The sequence below is a fragment of the Dendrobates tinctorius genome, unplaced genomic scaffold (assembly GCF_039654945.1).
Source record: "Dendrobates tinctorius isolate UK_male_01 unplaced genomic scaffold, ASM3965494v1 ptg000102l, whole genome shotgun sequence".
NCBI classification, from domain to species: Eukaryota; Metazoa; Chordata; class Amphibia; order Anura; family Dendrobatidae; genus Dendrobates; species Dendrobates tinctorius.
Genome location: NW_027361770.1, coordinates 33,179,869 through 33,203,003, shown reverse-complemented (window position 1 = coordinate 33,203,003; position 23,135 = coordinate 33,179,869). Strand labels below are relative to the sequence as shown.

Below are 23,135 nucleotides of genomic sequence, written 5' to 3'. Positions count from 1 at the left end.
ATGACAGTAGCACAATACCACAGCTTCTAGCACCAACCTGAAATAGATTGTTATCAGGGGATGGTGATAGCAGCAGGGTGAGTGACAGTAGCCCCGCACTATAGTTTACTTTATGTCATGAACCTGAAATGAAACCTCAACAGGGGTTGGTGATCGAAGCAGGATGAGTAGCAACAGCGCTGCTCCTGATGACATACTGTTTCAGGAAGAGTATAGAAGAAGTTACTCACACTGCTTCTGTCACGGCCCCCTAATGTCGTCTCATTTCAGTGAATGAGGTGGCAGCAGTGATAGAAGCAGTGTGGCAGTGTTAAATATTAATAATCCGTTAATTTCTTATTACACCCAGTTCTGTAGAATGCTTTAGCTTACATGACATAGGCTATTTTTAAGCTTGGCTCATGGTAGAAAGACAGCTCCATATATGTAGAGACCACGTGCTTTAGGAGACGTATATAATTCATGGCTAACTGTAGAGGTGGCTCTCTTCTTCCCTCACCATCATGAGAGACAGACGCAAGATGACATGACATAACAGCTGGTATATTACTTGACGGCGATGTGAGAAGCCGAACTGAGACACAGCAGCCATTTGCTATTCAGGATCTCGGAGAGAAGAAGGATACATGTTGCTTTTGCCATTTGGGATCTCAGAGCATGATCTAATGGACAATTTCTCTTTCACCTATTTTTATTCACCTGTTTTTCTGTAATAACCTTTCTTTGATGGAAGAAACCAAATAAACCACTATATTTTTATCTGGTAACTAGTCCTGAGTATTTTACAGGATATGCATTATTTTACAAAATATATTACAAATAACCATAATGCTGAACTATATTTGAAATACTACAAAGATCAATGATGAAACATAAACATTCTGTTAAAATAGAAGATTGTGGAGCAAAAGATTCCAAATTCTAATCTTATCTTTCCTGACTGTATCTTTGCTCCTAACCTTGCTTCCTATTGCAGGACAGTTTTACTATTACCCTTCCTGTTATTCCGTCCGCGGTCTTCAGTCCTTCTACATCTGTTCATTGTTTCCCGCTTACATCTGCAGCCCAACTCGAGATTTGTGAAATAAGAGCTGACACTGTGCAGTGGGTCTACGCAGAGCGCTTGGAAGCAGTAATTGGACCTGACGTTCCTTATATTCATTTATGGAGAACACCATTTCGCTTTCTGCCTCAATATAACAATTTGCTAAGGGAAAAAAAAAACCCTGCCAACATTTTTAATCCCATAATCATTTTGATAAGGAGAACAGAAGTAAAGTGATTATGGCATCCTAACAAATCGGACAAAATAAGAACAGCCGCTTCTTTTCTACATCCGTTTCTCATGTGCCATATTAAACAATTCCTTTAACTTCTAAATTTGCAAATAGGAACAAACATTTGGCTTTTAAGTCTTGGATTACATTTGCATTTAATATGTATATCCAATTATGAATAGTCACGAAGACCTGCACCTGCTCTTACACTCAGTACAATTAGGTTTACAATCTAAGGCACGCGCATGTGGGCCCCTCCGCACTTCGGGAATATTTCCCTGTTATCCTTGTGAACCGTGATAAACTAAACTATGTGTTTTACTGTTACCTCGTCTTCCATGGAAACCTTTACACTTATAAAAAATAAGATATATTTTATTACCAAGTCTAGATTTGGGGGGCAATGGTCATCCGACCACAAAGTCTGGTTGATTGCACTTACTGATATCTCAATATGGTTGGTGACTTTAAAAAATCCTTTAGTTGAAATGGGTTTTCCCTTTTAGAAATTTTTTTCCTGCATACTTAGTTGTTCACTACCTTAGCATTGATGACCTATCCCTAGTATAGGTCATCAATGTCTCATCAGCAGGGGTCTTACACCTCAATTACAATTAAATATAAAAATGATTTTTCAGTGAGGGAGGAACAGATTGCATCATAAAGGTGTGGATGACATTATCTCTCAGAGAGCAAGACGACCATATAAACAGTCTGGGGGTGAGTGGTTTGTTCCAACAGATTCTCTTTTAAGGATGGATGTCTCAGTACTAGGACCCCTAAATTTCCTCAATAGATACAAAATATTTTTAAAAGCTTAAAGGGGTTTTCCAATTCATATAATGCCCTTTATAAATATCTATATTTGTGATGTTTTGTATGAGGGGGGTCTCCAGTGGGACGTGATCAGGTGGATAACTCTGTTGTCATTTTCCACAGACTCTATGAGGTCCCAGAAACAGAAAGTGATCAGGGGGCAGAGCTGGGGTCACTTGCCACAGCTTCTTTCACCACTGCCCCTTATGATGTCCCCGATCAATTGTGGTGATGATGGAGGCAGGGCAGGGCAGAGAAGAGACCTCAGCTTCTATCACTGCCACCATACTTCTTCTGCCCATGACGCCCCACATCTTCAGTCCCCACTGCCTGTAAAATAATGCATATCCTGTAAAATACTCAGGACTAGTTACCAGATAAAAATATAGTGGTTTATTTGGTTTCTTCCATCAAAGAAAGGTTATTACAGAAAAACAGGTGAATAAAAATAGGTGAAAGAGAAATTGTCCATTAGATCATGCTCTGAGATCCCAAATGGCAAAAGCAACATGTATCCTTCTTCTCTCCGAGATCCTGAATAGCAAATGGCTGCTGTGTCTCAGTTCGGCTTCTCACATCGCCGTCAAGTAATATACCAGCTGTTATGTCATGTCATCTTGCGTCTGTCTCTCATGATGGTGAGGGAAGAAGAGAGCCACCTCTACAGTTAGCCATGAATTATATACGTCTCCTAAAGCACGTGGTCTCTACATATATGGAGCTGTCTTTCTACCATGAGCCAAGCTTAAAAATAGCCTATGTCATGTAAGCTAAAGCATTCTACAGAACTGGGTGTAATAAGAAATTAACGGATTATTAATATTTAACAATTCCCCCTTTTGAGGGAGACAGACATTAATTGGAACCCTCAAATATAACGATCTTTTTTCTTCTTTTCTTCTTCTTTGACAAAATAATTTAATATCAATAATAATAATAATAATAATAATAATATTAGATTACCGTTATAAGTACTCAATGACATAATTGATGTGAATTCATGTTATGGTAAGCCGTGAACAATATTCATATAAAATATGTATAATTATACTTCCCTAAGTCTAAATTGAAGCATCTCAGGTCCGGTCATCATCATCTGATGTCATCTGGTCTTCATTTTGATGTCTTCTGTCTTCTTCTTGGTTCTTTTAAAAATACAGTTTTCTTATAGCATATAGATGTTGTAGGAATTGTGTGGTGTATCAAATCAAAAGTCCATAAATTCAAATGTTGATAAGAAACAAAGTCTATAAATGAAATGCAGCTTTAATATCTGTGCAGTGTCATCTTTAAAAACCTGGGCTTACATTGGCTCGCCTTGGATATTCTGGAATCCTCCATCGGTACTGGTCTTTGAACAGGTGTGACGTCTTTGGTCAGCAAAGCAAGGGTTAAAATGACTCTTCCTTGCTAAACATAGCACCATAACCAGTCCTTGTCCTAATGCACAGGACATATGTCAGGGTTGTAACTTCCTGATAATTACCTTCATTGTTCACCAGCTTTCATCGAAGCTTTTCAGGTGATTGAAAACCTCTGGAACTTGATAAGAACGTGATAACACCGTTCATCTCAGCATCATAGGATCATCGTCCTCTGGTTGTCAGGTTAGACACTTTAATTGTGACTGTCAGTGGTGGATACTGCACTTGTGACTGTCAGTGGTGGATACTGCACTTGTGACTGTCAGTGGTGGATACTGCATTTGTAATTAACACAGTCTATTACTCAGTAATCATAGCTTTGTTACCTTCTGGGATTTCTGGATCGCGGCATTCTTCTTCTTGCAACTGATAAAAATCAATGAAGTTTAGAAATGTGAAAAGTCTTTATTAACATAATTTCAGTATCTTGCTTGAAGTCTTCATTCCCTATTCTATACCAAATCTGGTAATTTCCCTATCCCATAATATCACAGCGTACCATAGCAATCAGTAATATCCATATAATTATTATCAGAATTTGTACTGTATATGGATTTCAATATTTGAAATAATAAACCAATAATAAGTGATAATACATTATTATCCATTTTTTTTATGTGATAGAACATTTTTTTATGTCATAGGTGTAATTACCTTTTTCAACCCATAGGTGTCACTGTGTTTTATGTAACCAGTGTTTTCATCTTTATTAATAAGGAATATATTTATTATACTAATAATATGTAGGAATGTATAGCCATGAACCAAAATAAGAATATATGAGTGAGCGAATGAATGAATAAAAGAATTGTTGCATATAACTCAGAAGTGAAACATTTTCCTTAGTAATAGAACCATATAATTGCTATATTTAATGAAGCAATATTCTCAGTAGATATTACTTTACTAAATATTGGTGAAAGAATTAAAAATAATGAAAAATAAGAATGAAAAATAAGAATAAGAATAAGGCCTTTATGTTGATGCAGAGTAGTTATGTCTTCAGTAACATATACCCTTAATATTTCCATGATCTGAATTATTTCATAATTGTCATAAACTTGTGTTATCAAAATATTCAAATCATGCAACTTTGCATGTAATTCCTCTTAGTGTAAAGAAATGACTCTTTATAATACTTGTTATTATACCCAATACTTATACCATTGTACCTTATTAATATTTTTTTTTCCTATTAAAATGTGTGAAGAAGAGGTATTAATCAAATGTGATTATGTAGTCAGGATAAAAAACATATTTCCCCCTTAATACCAAAAAATATTGTTTCATGAAATAATTCATTTATCAAAACCAAAATTAAAAATAATTAATGTATAAATTATGTGAATTTATACTTGCTTATACCATTATTTGTCTGAAGATGTGTAACCATCAAAATTAATTTGAATATCATAAAATTATCCTTTGGAAAAATTAATTTGCATAAACCATTTTGATGTGCGATTGCACTTTGCACTTATCCACAATTAACTAAATCAAGAAATAATAATTACTATAGAAATATAGAAATATATGTTTGTATAGATAATATTTCATTATGTATCTTAATATTCTAATAATTTCCTAAAGATAAAAGCTTTGGGGGTTTTTTTTTTTTTCTTTCTCTCATACATTCAGGATCCTGAGGTCTCACAAACGTATCACATTACTCGCTCAGCAGCTGCTCATACACTCAGTCACTGTCACTCAGACTGTGTCACATATTAACTTTATACCTCACATATGAAAGTGTGATGAATACACGCATTTTAACCCAAATTATCCTAATTATCAATGCATTGTAAACTATTTCAATTTAGTCTCTTAATATTTCTTTGAATATTCCCCAAATACACATGACATAAATATATATGTATAGCTATACTTGACATTTAGGCCTGGAAAAAAAATTCCATTGCTTTGCAAAAGTTGAGACCCCCTTTAAAATTCTTTTCCTAAGGAACAGGGACATAGCATACTGGTATACTTGTATTATTAGAACAAGGTTCAAATTCCCCTGCTGTGGTTGTCATTCAAACCATGCAGTAAAAAAACACACACCCAGAACATTTTAAAAAGCAATTGGTTATTTCCTTTTAAGGGTTAGATATATAAAATCATGCAATATTGCAACATCCTGTGTAAATAAAGGCATAAATCCTTGGAAGAGAATTTTTCTCGATTAAGTCCTGCTTTGAAATGAAAATTCTAAGGAAACATAAAAAATAAGGTTAATATCATATAATTCTAAATATTATTACTGATGTAGATTTTAATTTTCATTAAAAAATACAGTTCTACTATTTCTACTTCTACAAACACTCTATATATACTGTATGACTATGTATATATCCACAAACCATAAAACTACAGGATTATACTCTATAAAATAATTACATATAACTCACTAATTGTATAACACTGTTACACAATATATATATTACTTTTTCTAACCAATTCCTACACCCATACTTATTTCTCTGCAAAAAATATCCTGAAAGGTTCTTGCCATTTTAAAGCTGATAGATTCTTGGAGCAGAGTATTCAGTTTACAGGCCATGATGTCACTCACCACCTGTTTCTGTCTGTTAAATTCGGCCATCTTTGTTACAGAAAGAAAATCAGAACTCATCATTTTTCTTAATTCAATTTGTGTCTTTTCGGTGTTCTTTTGCATCATTCCATATGGTTTATAACAAACATGTGATTTTCTTTTTCTTTCTTCGTAGATTTGATTTTGGGGAAATCTCATTTTAGAAGGCTTTGCTAATACAGGCTTCTGATAAGATTTTACTCTGCCTGTCTTTACAAAATTAGCACAATTTACTTTCCTCTCACGATTCTCGTGTTTTCTGGCAAACTCAAGGAATTGCGCACATTCAAACAAAGAATCTTTTTGTGACGCAATAACACGAGATGCAGGATTTAGAAACCAAAATTTGCTTACAAAACTCCTTATGAGGGACGGTGTTTTGACATTCTCACTCAGCATTCTATACAAACGTTCATATATGGACATGAACGTAAAAATACATTCCTTCCGACCAATCCTTAATTTTTGAAGAATATCAATATCTGGATGATTTTCATTTGATGAACAAAAAATGAGAATTTTTAATCTGTCCTTATCAGTTAAATTCTCATGTGTCTCACCAGATAACTTTAAAGACAATCTCCTAGCAAAATTTACAGGGATCCACATTTTGAACAACTGATTCTTCTCCTCGTTAGATAAATCAAAGTTATCAGTACAACTTTCAAAGATCTCAGAGTTTCTATAAACATCTATTTTGTTGTCATAAGCAGGAATTATTTGGCATATTTTTATCAAATTCTTCCTCACGCTACTTCGGATTTGGGCCTGTGAGTCTTCTATTTTTAGTGGTACGTCTTTCCCTTGTACGTCCTCTACGTCAGTTCTGAAGTCTCCTCCTACTTCTCCATCTTGTTCCACGTCTGCAAGGTCACCTTCAATAGCTGCTACTACTTGTAACTGTTTCTCCACATTACAGTGAATCTCGGGAATATCACTATCCTCTACACAATCATTTTTAGATTTCTCTGACACAGATCTATGAAATATATCTACCATCTGTAGAATATTTTTTAATCTCTCTCTTTCTCTATTGAAAAACTTAGAATCTAACCTCTGATTCTCGAGTTCACACTCGGCATATAAACTTAACCATAAAACTTCTGAATTAGAATTGTCTACAGACTTAAATTTCAATTTACTCTGCTTAGCAAGACAATTAATGACATCCATTTTATCTTACCTTGAAATGTCTCAGCTTGTTCCCTTTGATGGACAACGCTGGGTTCCTGTCTTCACACGTCTGGCTTAGGTCTGGTACTTTTGGCACTTGTAGTACTTCTCAATCTATCTGGTACTTCTTACTTCTAGGTTCTATGTGATTCTTGTAAGTAGTGGAATTCCCGATAACTTGCACATATGATTTGACGTTAGCAAAGTCCAATCCCCCGTGTGTGCAAGTTGAGGGAAATCCGCAAAAAAGTACAAAAATTCAGATCTGGCTGGCTCTCCAATGTAAAATAATGCATATCCTGTAAAATACTCAGGACTAGTTACCAGATAAAAATATAGTGGTTTATTTGGTTTCTTCCATCAAAGAAAGGTTATTACAGAAAAACAGGTGAATAAAAATAGGTGAAAGAGAAATTGTCCATTAGATCATGCTCTGAGATCCCAAATGGCAAAAGCAACATGTATCCTTCTTCTCTCCGAGATCCTGAATAGCAAATGGCTGCTGTGTCTCAGTTCGGCTTCTCACATCGCCGTCAAGTAATATACCAGCTGTTATGTCATGTCATCTTGCGTCTGTCTCTCATGATGGTGAGGGAAGAAGAGAGCCACCTCTACAGTTAGCCATGAATTATATACGTCTCCTAAAGCACGTGGTCTCTACATATATGGAGCTGTCTTTCTACCATGAGCCAAGCTTAAAAATAGCCTATGTCATGTAAGCTAAAGCATTCTACAGAACTGGGTGTAATAAGAAATTAACGGATTATTAATATTTAACATATTTCCATTCTCAAAATATTAGATATGTGAATCAATGTATTAGTCATTTTATATGCCGTATTATGTGTTTCCTCAATATGTATCTTTTCAAAAACAAATCTAAAAAAATAATCAATTTAAATTTTTACATTGTTTCCCTCTGCTCCTTTCTTCTTTTAGCAAACTACCATATGTAGAGAAAACACTGCCTGCCAATTAGTTGTAGATGACAAGAAAATTATTTTGCTTCCATACCAATGACTAGTTTGACAAATGAAATATTGGCGCCGATTCATCATTTGCATTTTTTTAAGTCCCAGTCTTTTTTTTTGTTTTGTGGTATTAGTTGCACCAAACTAAACTTTGAAAAAAAATTTGTAAACAGATGAAAAAAAAAACAGGAGAACACATACATATTAGACTTCAAAAAGGCGCAAGTAGAATAATTAATTAGGCACAAACAAAAAAGTCACAAAATGCATAAAACTAGACAAAAAATTGATTCAATGAGGAATCAGGCCACTGTGCACAAACCAGTACTATTCTTGAAAAATGTAATATCACAATAGACAAAGAGACTTAGGTGGGACTGATGTTTGGAGCATTATATATGGGGCTCCATCATTCACTGGAGCATCATACATGGGTCCATCATAAACTGGAGCATCATATATGAGTCCATCATATATGGAGCATCAAATATGGGTCCATCATACACTGGAGCATTATATATGGGGCCCATTATATATGGAGCATTATATGGGCCCATCATACAGTGGAGCAATTTATATGGGGTCCATTATATATGGAGCATTATTTGGGCCCATCATACACTTCAGCATCATATATGGGTCCATCATGCACTGAAGCATCATATATGGGTTCACCATAAAGTGGAGCATCATATATGGGTCCATCATACACTGGAGCATTATATATGGGCCCCATTTTATAGAGAGCATTATATGGGCCCATCATACACTGGAGCATCATATATGGGGTCCATAATATATGGAGAATTATATGGTGCCCATCATACACTGGAACATCATATACGGGGCCCATTATATATGGAGCATTATACACTACACCATTATATATGGGGCCATTACATATGGAGCATTATATGGGCCCATTATACACTGGAGCATCATATATGGGGCCCATTACATATGGAGCATCATAAGGGGCCCATTATATATGGAGCATTATATGGGGACTATTGTGTATGGAGCATTATATGGGGCCCATTCTATATGGAGCAATATATGGGGCTCATTTTACTCTATGGGGTCAATCCTATACTGTATGGAGCATTATATGGGGCCCATTATTTATGAAGCAATATATGGGGCCCATCATATACTGGAGCATTATATGGAACTCATCTTATACTGTATTTAACATTATATTGGACTCATTATGTATGGAGCAATATATGGGACTCATTATTCTTTATGGAGCTTTATATGGGGCCCATTATACAGTATGGAGCAACATATGGGGCTCCATATACTGTATTGAACAGTATATGGGACCTATCATATACTGTATGAAGCATTATATGGGGCTCATTATTCTGTATGGAGCAATATATGTGGATCATTATACTGTATTGATCATTATATGGTGTCTATTATTCTGTATGGTGCATTATTTGGGGCTCCTTGTTCTCTATGGAGCATTATATATGGCCCATTATTCTGTAAGAAGTAGTATATGGTGCCCATAATACTGTATGGAGCAATATATGTGGCTCATTATACTGTATTGATCATTATATGGGATTTATTATTCTGTATGGAGCATTATAAGGGGCTCCTTATTCTCTATGGAGTATTATATATGGCCCATTATTCTGTATGGAGCAATATATGGTGCCCATAATACTCTATGGAGCAATATATGGGGCTCATTATACTGTATGGAGCATTATATGGGCTCATTATACTGTATGGAGCATTATATGGTGTCCATTATTCTGTATGGATCAATTTATGGGGCTCATTATTCTGTATGGAGAACTATGTGCTGCCTATAATACTATATGGAGCAATATATGGGGCTCATCATACTGTATGGAGCAAAAGGCGGGACTCATAATAGTGTATGGAGCAATATATGGGGCTCATTATTGTGTATGGAGCACTATGTGGTGCCCATAATACTGCATGGAGCATTATATGGGGCTCATTATACTGTATGGAGCAATATATGGGGCTCATTATTCTGTATGAAGGACTATGTGGTGCCCATAATACTGCATGGAGCATTATATGGGGCTCATTATTCTGTATGGAGCATTATATGGGGCTCATTACACTGTAGGGAGCAATATATGGGGCTCATTATTCTGTATGGAGGACTATGTGGTGTCCATAATACTGTATGGATTAATATATGGGGCTCATTATTCTGTATGGAGCATTATATGGGGCTCATTATACTGTATGGAGTAATATATTGGGCTCATTATTCTGTATGGAGGACTATGCGGTGCCAATAATAGTGTATGAAGCAATATATGGGACTCATTATACTGTATGGAGCAAAATGTGGTGCCCATAATAGTGTATTATATGTGGCTCATTATACTGTATGAAACACTATGTGGTACCCATAATACTGCATGGAGCAATATATGGGGCTCATTATTCTGTATGGAGCATTATGTTGTGCCCATAATACTGCATGGAGCAATTTATGGGGCTCATTATTCTGTATGGAGCATTATATGGGGCTCATTATACTCCATGGAGCAATATATGGGGCTCATTATTCTGTATGGAGCACTATGTGGTGCCAATAATACCATATGGAGGACTATACTGTCTGGTCTCTGAGCTATTGTAGAACCTGGAATAGCTGTCACTCATGTAATGTAAGAAGTGAAATCTTTGGCATTGTACTACACATATACTGTATTTCTAAGCTGTATCTGTGGATCATGAATTGTGGTATGTGTTAAAGGGGCCCACTGAGACTCTTTCACCCGGGGACAACGAAAACCTGAAGCCGACCCTGGATGTATACCTAAAAAAAATATTATTAGAAAGATAAATTCTAGGCTCTCATTGAGTGCAACTACCACGTATTTCAGTTACTATACATTAATCGTAAAACTATATGGATAATAAAAAGCTTTTAGAAAAGTAATTTAATCTCCAGTCATTCTTATGATACTGCAACATTCCCTTTATGCCGCCATTTCAGTTGTACGTTAGATCTCAGCCTGGCATTAATGTTTTCAGTCTTCATTAGGGCAGTGACTATAATCCCTTTCATATTTACTTTCTCTGCTCATTAGATCCTGAGACATCCCTAATGGAAACATTATTTACATTCCACTGACATCCACCATCCATTGTATGAGCTCATAATTCTGCTTTGTCTAGAAAAGTGGCACAAGATATGATTGGGATTCCACTCTTCTAATTTACAGGACTAAAACTAAAATCCACAGCCATATACAATATCATAAATAATAGGCAAAGTGAATCTAGAAAGAAATCTCTTTTTTAAATATTTGAAGTCAATTCATCAATGGAGTAGTGCCATAAGAAAGATAAGCGGAAGGATTGGCTAAAGTAATGAGTTAATGAATTGCGCATGTTTCTGCATCCTTATCACATTTTCGTGATGAGCTCTTTTTAAAAATGATAAATGATATTTGTTTCTATCATTTCTAGCAATAATAGCAGAAATGCTAAATAATTTCTATTACATATGTTACTGCTTCGTGTGAGTAGTGTGAACCCATTTATTGCAAACAAAAAAGATTAATAAATGAATACAAATAAAACAATGTAGTTGAATATAATATGTTAATAAAAAGGGTACACACGCCACTTACACTTAGGATATATGTCCGTATGGGGACACGTGCCACATTTCTTCCACTCATACGCTAGACACATACTGTACATGTGCCACTCACACCACATAGGACACACACAGCCTTGACATACTGTAGAGGACGTAGGCCACACATTTGCCATATACAAACTGGACACTTGCTACACACGTGGCACTTTTCCATAGGTCATGTGTCGAATAAAGGCACCTACATGCTGTATACATGGTTTCTTCATATCACCGTAACCTACCCAATGTAGAGAGCCATCACCTTATCCATCTTCATCCTCATATAGGATCCCTTCTGCTATGAATATAAACCAGGATATAAACAGAAGTGAGTTTTAACTTAAGAATTAAAGTTGGCCAAATCCATCAAGCTCAGTAGGACGAGTCGACCATCTGATGAGCATGGCAGCCTCTTGACTCTCCTCTGACAGAGAACAAGTGAAGGACTGGGCAGTGTAAATATAAATGCTCAAGTCTTAGAGAAAATAAATTATTCCCAAAAATAAGCCACCAACATTTCCTTCTACCCATTGAAAACACTTGAAAGCACATTTGTGTTTTTGACGAAGTTGGAAGTATAAAATGTGTATGTGGACCTCTTAGTCATGGATATGGCAGTTCTTCATGTAAAAGGACAACCTAATCTCATAGATCATAATCTAAACTACTTCATTTTCTGGTGCCAAACATAGAAAATACAGTTTATTTTGTCATACTATATGAAATTGGTAATATTCTATCATTTTTTAATAGCCTGATGCTAAAGTCAACCTCCTCATAGCGACAGTCTATGATGGGTCATTTTTTCTTCTCCTTGGTCATTGCAAGAGTCGGCTTCATGATATTTTCTTTGGATTCATCTGTCATACAGATTTCTTTCCATTTTAAAACAGACTGTTACAATAGTTCAGATTCTCGGCACCTCACTGCCTCTTAGACCGCATGTGACTCAGTTCTGTTGGTGACCACACAACTGTTATCTCCAGTATTTCAGCTATGGAAAATCAGCTTAGTGTTCCACCAAATAATGAAGAATATTCTAAAATGCATTTGTTTTTCATAAAGAGAGAAATGAGAATATGAGCATTGTGTGATTATCGTGTGAATCATCTTATAACTGTCAAGAGTTGGATATAATTGTTTGTGAATGAAAAGCAGAAGATGGAGACATGAAATTAAACTACAGACCAGAGTGAACTGATTTATACCATTGGAAAAAATAAATAATAACTTACCAATGCATTCAGTATTTTAATATCTGATGTGTTGTACAAATGCTTTGTCATTTTTATCTAATGAATAGCAATGCTCCAAGTAGAACATTTTTGATGTTTCTATTATTACGACATTATTAGGATTATATTAGCCAATTGTAAAACACTGTCCCATTATGACTGGTGGTAAACCCATGTATTTAACTGCTATTAAAAACCCCATTTTGGCATGTCTCACCTCAAATGGAAAGTTATATTTTCATTATATAAAGTATTCATGAGTCAGTCCAGACCCTAAATTTGCTAGCATCGTAAATAGTAAATCTCCAAAACAGTAAAACAGTGGATTGCTGAACAGAACGTCATAGGAAGCTAGGGCTGCTCTCACTTCCCACAGCATCTTTCACCCCTCCTGAAACAGGACATAATCAGGGGGGTGGTGATGCTGTCACCACATATTTTTTCATCGACGCCCTCTGAAGATGCCCCTGTATCCATGGCACTAACATAAGCTATGGGAGAAGTGACTGAGCCATTCTGCTTCTGTCTCCACTGCCGTATTTTCCCACAGCTTTTATCTGTGCTATGGATTCAAGACCTTTTCATAGGGCAAAACTGAAAGAAATGGTGATAAGTAACTACAGTGCTGCCCAGTGACGTCCTCTTCCAGAAGGGGAGATAGATGCTATGGAGAAGTGAGTGCAGCCCCAGCCTCCTGTGACGTCCTGCTTGAGACTACTCTCAAATGAAACGTCACAGGAAGTGAAGAAAAAAACACAATTAGGGATTAGCAGAATAGGAAGAAGTGTAGGATATTTTATAATAAAAGGTTAGTGTATTTTATAAAAAAGCAAATGACAAAAGTGTGAAGGATGTGACAGGGTCACAGGCAAAGTCTATGAAGGGATATATGTGTCACTGCACATATTAGCATCAGTGATGCAAAACCAGAATAGTTTTCCTCCAGTGCGCTATGTGTTGAGAGGGTTAAGTTATGATATGGACTGGTTTTAGTGCACCTCCATAGATGGGGTCCCCCATATCTCCACCTGCAGATTCCTGACAGGACCTGTGTGATGTCAAGGTCATGTGATTGTGCTGCCTTCATACACGTTGACACGGTGTGCAATCTAGCATACAGCATAAACCACCTTCTATCTTCCAAAATAAGCAGACTGTTCTCTGCAGTCTAACTTGTTTATTGGTGAAGAGTATAGAACATGCGGTAAAACTATAAAGAATACAAACAACAGGGGTAAGTATTGGGCAGATGATCACACAGCTAACACTACAATTACAAGAAGTATACAGTGTGAGGCAAACTTTACATGGAAATGCACAGGTGTCTAATTACATCTACTGAGCACTGGCTGCCATACAGTTAATAACATCTCTGAACAAAACTGCATTGCAAGAAAAGATATTAATCTTACCAGATATGCTTTACCTGGATAACGAACTCAAGTAGGGGAGTTACAGGAGGACAAATAAACATGTGTGTCCTTATGAAATACACAGAAGAAAAAGGCATCTTCCTCATCCCAGAATACATTGTTTCAACCCACAATGCAACACTCTGTTAAAGACACAAGCTATAAATGCTATTAAAGACATGGCTATAAATTCAGCCACCACTAGATGGTGCTATAACTAAACCAGCACATAATATAAACTTATTTACCCTATATTCAGAGGGCAGAACAGTGATCATCACATGGGGTGCTAAATACCTGGCCATAAGAGTCAGTGGTGTGTTCTGTATTGGGAGAGTAGAAACTCCCACATAGCCACGGAGGAGCTAAGGACCGTGCTGGTTAACTGCAGGTGAACCTGCAATGAATGGACTCTTATGGACTGTGTTTTGTTTGTTTTACCGTTATTCCAGCAAGGCTCTGTTTATTTTTCCGAGTCCTGCTGAAGTTTATGCTATCCTCAATAAACCAGCAGGTGATCTTCTACCAGAACGATTTCTGTGCCTACCTGGGAAAGCAGCTGAGTGTGTCAATTCCTCGCAAGGAGTAAAAATAGATATTTATAAAGGACATTTTAGGTATTGGACCACTGCTTTATTCTCATCTCTCACCCACAAAAATACACTGCTCAATAAAATAAAGGGAACACTCAAATAACACATCCTAGATCTGAATGAATGAAATATTCTCATTGAATACTTTGTTCTGTACAAAGTTGAATGTGCTGACAACAAAATCACACAAAAATCATAATTGGAAATCAAATTTATTAACCAATGGAGGCCTGGATTTGGAGTCCCACACAAAATTAAAATGGAATGGAATGTCCTTAAAACAAGCCAAAATGATGCTCAGTATTGTATGTGGCCTCCACATGCCTGTATGACCTCCCTACAATGCCTGGGCATTGTTCTGATGAGGCGGCAGATGGTCTCCTGAGGGATCTCCCACCAGACCTGGACTGAAGCATTCGCCAACTCCTGGACAGCCTGTGGTGCAATGTGACGTTGGTGGATGGAGCGAGACATGATGTTCCAGATGTGCTTAATCGAATTCAGGTTTGGGGAAAGGTCGGGCCAGTCCATAGCTTCAATGCCTTCATCTTGCAGGAACTGCTGACACACTCCAGCCACAAGGTCTGGCATTGTCCTGCATTAGGAGGAACCCAGGGACAACCGCACCAGAATATGGTCTCACAAGGGGTCTGAGGATCTCATCTCGGTACCTAATGGCAGTCAGGCTACCTCTGGCGAGCACATGGAGGGCTGTGTGGCCCTCCAAAGAAACGCCACCCCACACCATTACTGACCCACTTCAAACCGGTCATGCTGAAGGATGTTGCAGGCAGCAGATCGCTCTCCACGGCGTCTCCAGACTCTGTCATGTCTGTCACATGTGCTCAGTGTGAACCTGCTTTCATCTGTGAAGAGCACAGGGTGTCAGTGGTGAATTTGCCAATCCTGGTGTTCTGTGGCAAATGCCAAGCGTCCTGCACAGTGTTGAGTTGTGAGCACAACCCCCATCTGTGGACGTCGGGCACTCAGACCATCCTCATGGAGTCAGTTTCTTACCATTTGTGCAGACACATGCACATTTGTGGCCTGATGAAGGTCATTTTGCAGGACTCTGGCAGTGCTCCTCCTGTTCCTCCTTGCATATAGGCAGAGGTAGCGGTCCTGCTGCTGGGTTGTTGCCCTCATATGGCACCCTAAACATCTCCTGGTGTACTGGCCTGTCTTCTGGTAGCACCTCCAGCCTCTGGACACTACACTGGCAGACACAGCAAACCTTCTTGCCACAGCTCGCATTGAAGTGCCATCCTGGATGAGCTGCACTACCTGAGCCACTTGTGTGGGTTGTAGAGTCCGTCTCATGCTACCACGATTGTGAAAGCACAACCAACATTCAAAAGTGACCAAAACATCAGCTAGAAAGCATTGGTACTGAGATGTGGTCTGTGGTCCCCACCTGCAGAACCACTCCTTTATTGAGGGTGTCTGGAAAATTGCCAATAATTTCCATCTGTTGTCTATTCCATTTGCACAACAGCATGTGAAATTGATTGTCAATCAGTGTTGCTTCCTAAGTGGACAGTTTGATTTCACAGAAGTGTGATTTACTTGGAGTTATATTCTGTTGTTTAAATGTTCCCATTATTTTTTTCAGCAGTGTATATTAGCCCATTTGTCATAAATGAAGTGGATGTGACTAATAAAGGTTTAGGTTGTACCCTTGACTTCTAAATATTAGTTTACGATTATAGAATTAGTAGAATGCGATAAGTATTGTGTGAAGAAATTAATATGCCTACAACTTTAAGATTGGTGACCATTTAACTAAACAGAAGGCAACAAAATACAAAACAATAGGACCAAAATTCTATAATAACTGTAATCAATGTCCAAACATGTGGAAAAAATGTTATAATGTGCACTTTGTGAACCAATAGCAGTATGTTCGGTGTATGAGACTTTAGGAGGTTTATTATTTTGTTTCCAAATATGACAATTTGTGCTCAGTGGAAAGCTTCCATTAATGGGTAGTGAACGATTTCTTTGCTGACTCCCTTGGTATTGAATGTCTTTCAGATGTGACTTATTAAAGCTGTGTTCTGTTAGTTCAAGAGACTTTGCCTCTTCTTGATCCTCCAGAAGCCATAAATTTCCATATTGCCTGTAATAATTAGCAGCCCGAATGTTGTCAATTAGATGTCAGGACATAATACTACACACTGTTAATTAACCTGTGTGCCTCTCGTTTCTTCCTTAGTCACTGAACGGATTTGCTCTTGTTGTGAGTACAGAAGGGATGATATTCTACGCTTCATCAACCATACTAGAATACCTGGGCTTCCACCAAGTAAGTGCACTTCTCCTAATCCATTAGTAAATTGATAGAAGCATCTATTGGGAATTTTCCCTTATTCCTGTAGTCTGTACAGGGGGTCCAATGATGTTGCTACTGGAACTAGTACATTTTAATACTTCACTCATTTGTGGTTTTACTGCAAAAAAAAATGTTCTGTCTTTTAAATAAGGCTTCTGACAGTGTAATGGCCAGAAATGTGACTTATTCACTGTTTAAAGAAACCTGGAGATTTATTTGCTTCTTAGAGAGAGTCTGATTTGCCAAGCTCCCCAAACATTACATTGTACTCATTACACGATCCATGCAAATTACTAAAATTTACTGCGTATAGGTTTCCAGAATTGGCGCTGAGCTGCAGTACCTGATAATGGCCACAGCACAGTGTATGGCACTGTGGTACTTCCAGGTATCAGCTAATTGTTGGGGGTGCTGGGTCTCAGACCCCCACCAATCTGATATTGATGACCTCTACTGGGCAATTTTAAAGAATTTCCAATAGTTCTGTTTTTACTTGATGTGTTTTTTCTTATTTTCCCTGATCCAAATAAAGCACAGAATGAAATTGTATTATTTCAAGTAATATTTTGTGTCAAAACCCTTTATGAAGGATATGTGTCGGAGAGAGCGTTAAGTGACAGTAATGGCGTCCCATGGACATGAGTAATATGATGCAGTAATTTGATACCTCTCTTCTATGCATCCTCCTCTGATACATATGCCTGATGAAGAGTTTTGACCTGAAAAGTTGACAAAAACGAATAGGATCACATTGTTTGTTTAATTTGTATCTGAGGGAAAAACATTTGCGGCAAAACCAGAACTGATGGAGCGCTGTTCTTTCTTCAGTAGTCAGCTGTACCTGTACTATTGAGCCAAAAGAGCTGTGCCGCCTGGATTCCTGATTATGGTTGGCTGTCCTGTGGATAGGTCATACCTTAGCCCTGGACAACCCCTTTAAATAACCACATGGGACGGTCACATTAAGACACATAGCAATATACTACATACAACATATGCTTGCTTCTGATATTTCGACAGGAAATACCTTTCCCTAGGCTGGTGAAATATTTATTCTATAAACTCTCTACCATTTCATACTGGAAATATCACAGATCTCATTTTTTATTTCTGGATTCAATAAACATATGAAATTACCGTGTGCAAACTATGGAAAATATCTAGCCCAGGCATATATTTCTTTAGTAAATATTTTAAAATACGAATCGTGCATAGAGATTGGGTTGGTCACCTAAAATTCTTAAAAAAAAATCAAATATTGGAAGCCACATTCACCCCTTTAAGAAAACAGTTTAATTCATGATGAACTGAGAAAATGCCTTACCAGTTGGGAAGGGTTTTTACTTTTGGCAAAAACACCCTCTTCACATGCCCTGCAGAGTGTTGGGCCCTAGGAGTTTCCGAAAATACTGAAAAAGCGTAAAATGCCTTTGGCAACCTGCAGATATGTTTGGATTACCATAATATATACTTGTGTGTTGGCTTATTTTGTGTTTTAAAATAAAATACATATTTTCCCAGAGAATAATATACATTTTTATGGAAAAAACATTCTAGCTCTCTGTTATGGCTACAGACATTTGTGCCCAAACACTGATGGAATATACAATATACACATACCGTTAATATTACTAGTAAGATATATCTGAAGATGTATTAGAGAACTGAAAAACAAATCCCTACTTTTATACTGAATAATCAGCAGTCAGCCTCTTTTTCTTTGGTAAAAAAATGTAATTCATGACATCAACATTTCGGTAGATGGTCTTTCCACAGTTGGACATTTCTATAAGTAAACGTGACCAGTAAAAGCTATGTAGTCAGATGGTCAGGTGAAAATGTGGTCATTTAGACTATTTTTTATCTTATTTGTGTATAGTGACCTGTAGTTACTTTACAACAATTAATTTGGTAATGGAAAGACACTAGATTATCCCCTACTTTACCCTGGACCAATATCATTTATGTAAAGGACTTCCAATTATTTTAGATTTTTCTGTGGATTTTCCACATCACAAAGGGTAAAATCCACCGCAAAATTCAGTGCATATGCACAAGATGATGAGTGTGCTGCAATCTTAAATGCACAGGTACGCACCTGTAGGGAGTATGATATATTACGGTTATGCCTTTGCCTTTCTCTTTCGTCCTGGTGCTGTTTATTATCAGTGTATGTATATTTGTTAAATAAATTATGGTACTGCTTCTCGATTAAGTGTATTACCATGTCTATAGAATGGTACTGCTACGCTGTTATGTGTATTACTGTGTCTTACTGAATGAATATATGTATAATGTTATACCATTGTAATACTGCTATGTATAGTGTATAGGGTAAGTGCAGTTATTGGATTGGCCACTAGATGGGGGCATTATAGTGTACAGAACTTTGTACAGAGCTTTCAGCTAGTGTATAGTGTAGCAAAGGGTCAACTATAGGAGGGGCTGTTGTGTGGTAACTAGGAACGTTCCCTTAGGTAGTCAGAAGGGCCCGGGCACCTGAATAGTCCACATGGGCTCTAGGCCCAGGACACCACAGCAGTCATGTAACACTTAGAAGAAGAGCAGCTTAGCTATTCGGAGTCTATAGGATAGAAGTATGGCATCAAGCAGCAGGATTGCAGCAGTTCATAGCTGGAGAAAGGAAGCAGTCTGGAATAGTACAGGGCGCTGATTTTCAACATGTGGCGGACAGTTGCATTGGCTGATGCTCTCAGGACCAGGGCGAAATGGGCCAGAGATTCACCAAGCACAGGAAGTCTGAACAGGGAGAACGCTGCGGTACCCCCTAAGGCACTATTACCCCGTAATATACTGGAGGACGTGGAACTGAGTACAGGGAAAGAACAGAATGAGAACTGCATGGAACTTGCGGTTGATGTTGTAACTGACAAGAATGTGCTGCCAAGTTATTCAAGTAAAGTGTCACTTGTTGCATTTGAACTGGACTGTGTCTCAATTCTTGCAAAACCAATTGTAGAAAGGCTTCAGCACCACAGTGGAATCCCTGATAGTGCAGTGAGAGAAGATACAGGTATGCTTGTCAAAGAATGCCATTTTCATGTGAGAGGAGGCCAGGGCACAGATGCACTGAAGTGCTCGGCCATGACTACAATCCTGGACCTCCCTTACGCTTGGCACAGTGGGCAGGATGCAACTGCCTTGCAATGTGGCAGAACCACGAAGAAAGATGTGGATAATGTGAAAGTAATTGCTGTGTTCAGAAAACTTAAAGATGAAGATTTGGTGAATACTATTGAAATGACAGATGTGACTAACAAACTGAACTTAACTTATACTGTGAAAGAGACTGACATTGTGTTGGCCAAGATGGCGGCCATGAAGGTGGTGGGAAATAGTGTCAAAGTAGAAGAAGACATGGGCCTTTCCCTTCATAGGCATTTCAGTACAGTATTGGCGCCAAAATCTACCTGTCGCTATCCCCCGGGCCACACCTCGTGAGTGCAGATGAAGAAAAGAAGAATTTGCCCTCCCCTACAGAATTCCAGCAAATGGTGGAGTTGTCGGAGGCATCCCCACTTGGAAACGGGTGGGGCCTAGAAGGAGAACCCGTGTGCCACTGTGCGACGCCATTGTGTGATCTTGGACCTGCAGCAATGGAGCACTCCTGCACCTGAAGCTGCTGAGGCATAGGCTGCATGGAGCTGAAATGGCAGCAGGAATTGGAAAGAACCCAGCCCAGCAGATCGTGGGAAGACATCGTGGGGGTACCCACTCACCCACTCTCGGTGATGCCCCAGGGTCAGAGCCGGTGGTCGGAGGAGTCATCATCTTCCCCGAGATCAGAGCCTCTGTGTGCGGAGCCAATGCCTCCTACGGAGCCGGAGCATCATGCGGAGCCAGCGTTGCGGCTCCTGGAGGAGGAACCTCGTCGGCCAGAACCAAAGTTGTTAACTCAGCGGAGAATGGAAACAACGACCGCTCTGGAGGAGCCAACGCCGGAAGCCGAGTATGAACCGGAGCTCTATTTGCCACCAGCAGAATACGCAGGTGCACACGCGGAAGGATCCCACGTACCTGGGACGGGCGCGACCAATGTTCCTGAGAGGGTGAGTGCACCTCAACCCATTACCCCGGGGAGATGGTCCTCACCACGGGCCCCTGTATCGGAGGCTGTCGTCCACCCCTGTGTCCATGAAGGAGGATCTGTGCCTTGGCCTTGTCCCTCGGAGGTCCATCCTGTCTCCAACACCGCCATGTCCCTGGGTGCCCCCCCACTTCCCTTTTGCTACTACCAGGCAGACTGCCTGGATAGATGATTTCATCAAGAAGAAACAAAGGGAAAAGGAGGTGTGGGCCGAATTGCGCCATCCTGGAGGGGGTGCTCTGGCTGGTCGACATACCCGCTGCCGGCTTGTGTACACCGATATTGAACGGGATACAGGTTGATTAGGGAAGATGGGACTGATGCCAAGATTTATGTGAATGTGGCATCAGTCAAATTTGGTAAACCCCTACAGGAAGGAGACTTTGTGTCATTTTTTAAAGAGGACTGTCCCCAGGGTTATTACGCAGTAGCAGTCACCCTCTGCAGTGAAGATGACCTGGGACTCTTTCCGGGCCCAGAGCTGGCTCAGCTGACAACTGACAACCGGGCTATTGCTAGGCCCAATTCAGAAGTGGTTTCTTCATGGCAGCCTATGACTTCTGAGGCTGCAGAGTTATCCTCAGCCCGAAATGGGAGTGGGATTCAGCCACTTTTACAGCTGCACATGATGCGTACCATTGACTTAATAGGACTTTGCTTTGCATAAAAAAAAAGTTGTGCACGTTGCACCTGAAACAAATAGGACTGTTCTGCATCCCTGCAGGCGATAGAGCCCTGAAGCACCCCAAGAGATGGGTGTAATACAGCCGGACGACCTAAGTGAATGATTACTGTATTTTTTGTTTTTTTGTTTTGTTGTGCTTGTTGCACCCTTTCTACTGGTAAGCAGGAACTGACTTTGTGATGTTTCTGGATGGAGAAAAAATGGCTGGTCTCAACAAACAGGATTGTGCTTTCCAAAAGGGAAGGAGGAGCTCATCCTTAAGGACTATGGACCCACCGCACACGTGTCATGCTGTAAATATTGGTATTTCTATATATTTCTCACCAGGAGGACTATGAACCAGGATTATGTTCTTGCAACACAGACTGTGCTGTGCCATTTTTGTGGACCTGGCTCATGATGAGTCACTTTTATTAATATTTGGATTATCTCATGTTGCCTCCCTGCGTGGAGTATAAGTTGTAAAAAAATAAAGGTTTACGCGGTACTTGGTCGGGGATGACCAAATTAAAGGGAAGGAGGAATGCAGGGGGTATGATATATTAAGGTTATGCCTTTGCCTTTCTCTTTCGTCCCGGTGCTATATATTATCAGTGTATTGTGGTACAGTAAAGGGTGTTTTACTGGATGGAAGATATGTTTCTCCCAGCAGATTAATGTTTGGCCTGGTTTTTCCCTAAAGACGGGACCTGCGATGATATCAGGGTCACGTGATCAGCCCATGTGATGTCTACCTCACTGGTGGGAGGGGTTAGGCCCTTTGTAATGGAGGTTGGTAATTGCCACAGTGTGAGTGTGCTTCTGGAAGCTACAGGAACTTGTGTGGACTCAGCCAGAAACTTGTATACAGGAATTCCCGTGCTG

At 38.9% G+C, this 23,135-nt stretch overlaps 1 protein-coding gene across 2 annotated transcripts in view; it reads left to right on the top strand.

Annotated features, from left to right (window-relative positions):
• Window positions 1–23,135, top strand: part of AHRR (aryl hydrocarbon receptor repressor) — a 480,666-nt gene that overhangs the window by 352,204 nt on the left and 105,327 nt on the right. For both annotated transcript variants that reach the window (XM_073587798.1, XM_073587799.1), the window contains one exon: window positions 17,362–17,451. In XM_073587798.1, the coding sequence (XP_073443899.1) occupies window positions 17,362–17,451 (90 nt within the window). The remainder of the gene's footprint in view (window positions 1–17,361; window positions 17,452–23,135) is intronic.